Here is a 6,914-nt window from a genome sequence, read left to right as displayed (position 1 = left end):
TTATATGACAATTATAGCGCTAAAACAAAACATCAAAAGAACTTCTATGGGTCACTCTCCTGGTGAAAAAAGTGCCTTCCCAGGGTACCTCATATCTTTTAATGGAACAGTCCTTAGTGTTTTACAATACATTTTTTTCAAAGAGCCAGTCCTGCAAGTGAAAATTTGTTATCCCACACTGATGTAATTTTAATTTTTCCAATTGAATACCCATCACTAGACTGTCGGTATTCAATTTCATTAGAATACTGGACTACACTTAACTGCGTGTCAAAGATATAGAACTTATAAAATTACTATCTTTTATTAGTAACATTATCCTTGTCAGGTGAATGATCATCTCCATCATTGTCAGATTCCTCCTCTTCCTCGTCAACCACAAGGTCACAATCGATGTCATCTTCTTGACCACTTTTACCAATCAAAATGTACTCTAAACCCTTAAATTAAAAAAATCTTGCATATTTTGTTACAGTACATCACTGACATTTTTGTAGTTAAAACTATTGAGATTACAACAGAACATTTTCCTCAAAAATTGTTAATTTTGAAGAAGGAAGAACGCCATACATCATCTTGCGCTGAAAATATTTAAATTTTACATTTAGTTACATAAATACAACCCCTTAATCAACCTCAGTCAAAAGAACTATATCAGTTCAAACTTAAAATGTCAGTGAATGTTTTCTTGATTAAATCCAATCACAACTAAATAGCAATTAAATATCAAAATAATACTAACAAGAAAAAAAAGATTTCTTCTCAGTCTAAGGGAGATAACTACAAAATTTAAAACAAAAAGAATATGCCCTTTAGGTACCAGTATCGTATTGCATATCCCTGAGCGGGTGTACGTCAAAACATGGATGCCATAAAAATATAGTGCATTTTCTTTTTGCCTCTCTACAAACTAATGTTTTGTCAAAAGACATGAACAATGACTTAAAAAATAGAGCAAACATCACACTGTAAGATGAAGAACTTTTTTAAAAGAAAATCTAACATAATATCATAAAAATGTTCCACTGAAAAGGTTGGTTTGGTGAGTGCAAAACGAAAGTGAAAGTAGGGAAAATGGCTATTTATAGTTCAAGACTACGTTTCTGTCCAATCTTCGTGGACTCACCCTATTTTCTTTGCGGGAAATTATTTTTTCACATGTCCTTAGAAATGCTACATAAGTGAAAGTTTTATTGAATCAATTTACATATTTTTTAAAAAATCCTAAAAATATGCACTTCACTATAGAAGTCTATGGGAAAATTAATACGATACTGAGACCTTCATCTTACAGTGTGATGTTTGCTCTATTTTTTAAGTCATTGTTCATGTCTTTTGACAAAACATTAGTGTGTAGAGAGGCAAAAAGAAAATGCACTATATTTTTATAGCATCCATGTTTTGACGTACACCTGCTCTGGGATATGCAATACGATACTGGTACCTTTAAAGGCAAGAATAATACATAAACTTATATTTCAGAAAAATGTATTTAAAATGAGTTTTCAAGTTAAGAATAAAATAAAATGAGTGCAGATCTTTATGTTATTAGAAATGAAAGTTTTTTCTGTAGCTGTAAGAAATAAAATAGAACCCAGAAACTAGAGGCCAATGACAATTTCGTTAGCAAATGATAATTGTTAAATAAAATGTAGAAGTATTTGGTACTGTCTTCCACAAGTATGAGAAGCATATACATTTGACCATAAACCTTTTTATAGGTAACTTGAAATGATCAAATTCAATATACAGTGAAACCTGTCTAAACTGAACCCTGAATAATCCAAAAACCTGTCAAATTCAGACACTTTTTGAAGTCCCTTTCTATCAGTTTAAATGTATTTTAAGCCTTTGAAAATCGGACAAATTCTAAAGTCCAAAAGGGCTTCCGTTTAGACAGGTTTCAATTTACTTCATAGATTTATTCTTACCTTCCAATGTTCAGGTTTTTCGTCCAGCATATTGTCTCTCAAATCAAACTTAGTTAATTTGGAAAGACCTAGAATAGTATCATCACTAACTGACTTGATTAAATTGTTCTTTAACAGCAATATTACAAGCTCAGATAACTCTAGAACACAACTGGGCACTTGAGTAAAATTGTTACAATTCAAATTTAAATATGTCAAATTTTGAAAATTTTTGAATTTCACAGACAGCTCATCCAGTTTATTCTCAGCTAAACACAACCATTTCAATGATAAAAGACAATAAAATGAGTCTGGCAATGAAGATAATAAGTTTTCACGAACACTCAGTTTATCCAATTCTTTCAATTCTCCTATTTCATCAGGTAATGATTTCAGTTGACAATTTACAATCCATAACTGCTTCAAGTTCACAAGTTTACACAACTCATCAGGTAAATAACCAAGAGGGTTCCCACATAGATTTAAATAAGTCAGATTCTGAAGCTTTCTTATTCCAAGAGGCAACATTGTCAATTTGTTGTTGTTCAGAACAAGTTCTTGAAGCTGTTCTAGACTAGTAATTTCTGATGGTGGCATAAGAATTTCATTGTCATTCAATAGCAATCTGTGAACAAACTTAAGCTGACTAATATTACTAGAAAGCACTTTGATATTGCGATGGCTAAGATTAACCACACTTGCTTTGTTAGTTATGGCTGTCTGAATAATATTTTCCACTGTCATTAAATCCATTCTAATAAAGTCATTTGCTGTGTCAAAGCAGAGTTTCCTCTCAGCAGATATTCTTTCACAACATTCTACAAAGGTAAATGTACATGCATTTCGATTTAAATTACCAATATTTTGCATATCAATAATAATATTAAAAAAAAAATTCAATTTCAAATCACTGAGTTACTACAGGCATGAATATTCACCATAAGATACATGAACATGCCTATCATCTGATTGTGTAATGCATGACAAATTACAGCTTACTGGTGTAACTGTATCTGGACCCTGAACCAGACTTAGCATTTTTGCTAATGATCAATTGATTTATCCCTTTGTAATATACAAGGGGCATAAATTACCTGGTTAGCCTAAGGTGTGTAAAAAATAACATTACAGGTGAGTCCTAGGTAGATATGATTTCCCTGTCGGATGTAAATTTGTTAATTGCAAATTTAGCTGCTGATAACTTTCCACCAGTCAATGATTTATGACATGCAATAAAACCTCAGCATTGAACCCTGAGCCTTTAAGATGATCAGAATTTATATTTTGTAAATGCTTAAACAGTGAAATGCCATGTGACATGATAATTGGCAAACCTCATAATGATTAATTATCATTACATACTAGAGACTACAAATAACAATATTCATTACAAAAAAGGCAATTATGTTTTAAGGAAGTCACATTCTTTAAAATTGCATGAGAAATTTTGGGTATATGATTTACTCTGATAGAATGCTTTGCTTAATTTTAATACATAATTTTGTGCTGATTGCATATAACACACACAAACAACATGGTGAATAAATTTTGGACTCCATTTTATATTGCTTTGCAGAAATTTTAAAAATTACTCAGGCAGCTTGTGAAGTAATAGCAAATTTTAGGTCTTGTCTCCCATATTTCATATTTACAGTATATCAGCTTGAGAACAAGGCTCAAATTGTATTTGAGTATTTGTTCAAATTGTTTTATAAATATCTTTGTAGTTTCATTAAGATAACTGGTGTTTTTTCAGTAGTTTTTAACAATTAAGAAATTATTTGTAAATGGTCATCAAAATTAATTTATCTGCTCATCAGTTCTTAATTCATATTTTTATCTACTTATGATTTAAGAGATTGTCCATGTAAAAATCAGGCAGATCCTATGATATGGATGGCACAGGGTGAATTTTTTCCCATTGAATTTTTTGTTACAATGTAATGTTAATAGGGTCCATAGAAATACCCAAGAATACCCCCAAAACATTATAGAATAATCATGATAATTATAGAAAACATTTATTTTCTATCGAGACATGATATTTTTTAATGGAAATTAAAAAAAAAATTCTAAAACTGTGAGTTCTGACAGACGGATTGTCTATACGACACACAGGTTAAATGCATCCAGCACGGATTTGCTTGACTGAATATTGTAACCTGACCATAACATCAAAGGATAATGCAGCGAGTGGCCAGCGCTAATCTTATTTATTTAAGTTGCAAACATTTTCTTGAATACTTCGATTTTTTTATACATCACCATGATATAACATACATCAAAGAAAACAAATCGATTATCATGCATAATTAGCATTGCGTAACTGGTCACATTGATAAATTGCGGCTGTTTGTTGGGAAAAATCCAGAAAAAAACTGAATAAAAACATTATCTTTCGTTAAATAAAACATATTTCAATGTTCAAATGTATATTTTGATGTATTCATGGGTATTCTGGGGGTATTCTTGGGTACATTGTATTTCTATGGTCCGATGTTTATATAATAATAAAGTAGTAAAATGATCATTTTAAATTGACAATGGATGACTCAGAAAATGTTTTGTTCCAATGTAATATATATAATATATCATATGTATATCAAATAGTATAAAATTTGTTTTAAATAGACAATGTACATGTATGGCTCAGAAAATAATTTTTAAGTTCCCTTACAAAGCAACAAAATTCTGTTCAAATCCCTTTCCTTAATACAGTCATTTCAATGCTTTCTAGGTAATTTATTTCTCTTTAATCATTGCAGCTAATTAAAAACCAACATTCAACTTCGAGGAAGGATGCATTTGTGATAAAAAATGGATGACAATTTGTTATGAACAAAATTTGTCATGTGCCACCCACAGGCTGTTTTTTTTTTTGCATGGACTCCCTTTTAAATGCTCATTTATTATTGTTCATATACAGAAAAACATCAAATTATTTTCTAGATTTACAATTTTGTAAATAAACTTGAAATACACTATAAGTAATGTAAATCACAATAAACGATAAATAAATATGAAGGAAAATGCTTCTTGACAACATTCTCTTGCATGGATGAACAGGAAATAAAAAAAGAAACTTGATGAAAAGAAAATAAAAGAACACAAAAAAAAACAGTGCACAAAATAACCCTTTACTACCCACATCTTTATTTCACTTAAACTAGTTTTTATAAACAGATTTATGTTATATTTAAAACAACATACAATGTTTCAAAAATGTATGGACAAAATATACTGTGGCTGACAACTATGGCTGAGCTGGTGGTCACATTTTTAGTGTGACATCACACTTTAATTTACTTGGTCAATTGAAGAAGTTAAATTGACCAGAAGCCATTCGAAACAAGTCCATATGCTGAGATAAAAAAATTCATATTTTTCAATTGTAAATATCTTCAAATATAAAAATTTAAAATAAAAATGCTTTGAATTATCTGTTCAAAAGAAGAATTTTTATCAACAAAGAAAATAGCTGCTACAGATTTTGAATTAGCTTTTAGGGTTCTATGTATGTTAACCAAAGGCATGTTTAAAGCTTCACCTAGCTACACCTCCCACATCTCCAAGTGCCCTGATGTCCAGATATGAGACAAGTGGCCAAAAACTACTTGCATTGATATAAAATCCCTACTTTCAATATAACTTACATCACATATTCAGCAGGAATCTTAATTTTCTTATCTATGACTTGTAGGTAATACTAATTCAGAATTATTTTGAAATTTAAACCATACCATACACACCCTCATCCAACATACATGCCCAGGTATACATGTTACTGTTAGCAAAGTGTTACATCACAGGCTCTTAATTGTCAGGGTTTAGGGCTTCAGGTAGAACAATACTATTTCGCATTATTTTAGGTTGGCCTTTCGTGTACCCTACTTAAGTAAATACTACCGGACACTGTGATTGGACAAATTGTGCTGATATCCAAAATTTTTTATCAATTCCAGGCTCTAACATTATTATACTTTTAAAAAAATTGCATTATATTTTTTTTAAACCATTTTATACAAATATTTTTAAAATTTATGTGACATTCGCAGAAAATGAGGGGTACTTTGACCCCAAACATCATCTGCTTAAAATACCAAAGAATCGAGACGGTTTTGCTATGACTTTGATCACAATTTTAGTTAGAGAAATGAGGATATTACTATAAAAAAGTCAGTTTATAGCTCTGTCATTGTTTTAAAGGTGTTAATTTTTCAAAAGTTTCACTATTGTCGCCTATGGGAAATAAATACCATTCTACCTATAGACATTGGCAATCCCACTAGAAAAAAAAATTTTTCCAGGTGCGTAGCTGCCATTAGGCAAAAAAGCTTTTGCCTGCACTTAATTTTGCCATTTTTTTTTAGATAAAATACATCCAAGAGAGGCATAAATGATGCTCTAAAACCATATCTCCGCGGAGCTTCGGGCGGGGGACTTCGCCCCCCTGGACCTGCCGTAATTTTGCATACACTTCAATTTGGCCTCGGCTACGCGTCTGTTTTCTGTCGGGATATTGCTATTGTCCAACAAACAGCCTCTGGTAACACAATGATTAAAACTAGTTTGTCTTATTAAGGTACGATAAATTATATCATCAGTCAGTGCCGTTATCGACAGGATAACTCGAGAAAAATTATACCTTGCGTTTCTGGTTTCCACCACTAACAGGAAGTTGAAATAGAAATTGAATTTGTAAAACGGAGACGGATTTTCCGGCTACAATTTTTTTGTGCTATTAATTTCACATACGATGTGAAATCACAGGATTCAGAATATCGTGTGCCGGTCGATGCTCCCCTTAAAATAGGAAAGCATGTTTTTTTTTGCATGAAATCTTTATTTTTCACAAATCCCCCTATATTGTTCGTGCCTCACTACACATTTATGCCACTTTACTTGAAACCTAGCTCCGCACCTGGAGCTATATCGGCTTCCACAGAAAATGAAGGGTAATAACAAAATTACCGAACTGATAAAATTTAAATAATTAAAGCAAAC

At 31.4% G+C, this 6,914-nt stretch overlaps 1 protein-coding gene across 1 annotated transcript; it reads right to left on the bottom strand.

The window, feature by feature from the left end:
- Nucleotides 1-285: 285 nt before the first annotated feature.
- Nucleotides 286-6,599, bottom strand: LOC148621011 (uncharacterized). The gene is made up of 3 exons (XM_088574995.1): nucleotides 6,556-6,599; nucleotides 1,932-2,728; nucleotides 286-440 (listed from the first exon to the last, which is right to left on the bottom strand). Exons 2-3 carry the CDS (start codon nucleotides 2,661-2,663, stop codon nucleotides 297-299), a joined length of 876 nt encoding a protein of 291 aa, XP_088431121.1. The 5' UTR covers nucleotides 2,664-2,728; nucleotides 6,556-6,599; the 3' UTR covers nucleotides 286-296.
- Nucleotides 6,600-6,914: the final 315 nt, after the last annotated feature.

Source organism: Perna viridis, chromosome 3 (genome assembly GCF_037379345.1).
Source record: "Perna viridis isolate PV_CMFRI_1.1 ecotype Kerala chromosome 3, ASM3737934v1, whole genome shotgun sequence".
NCBI classification, from domain to species: Eukaryota; Metazoa; Mollusca; class Bivalvia; order Mytilida; family Mytilidae; genus Perna; species Perna viridis.
The sequence above is the reverse complement of the archived record's forward strand: the minus strand, read 5'-3'. Positions and strand labels throughout refer to the sequence as shown.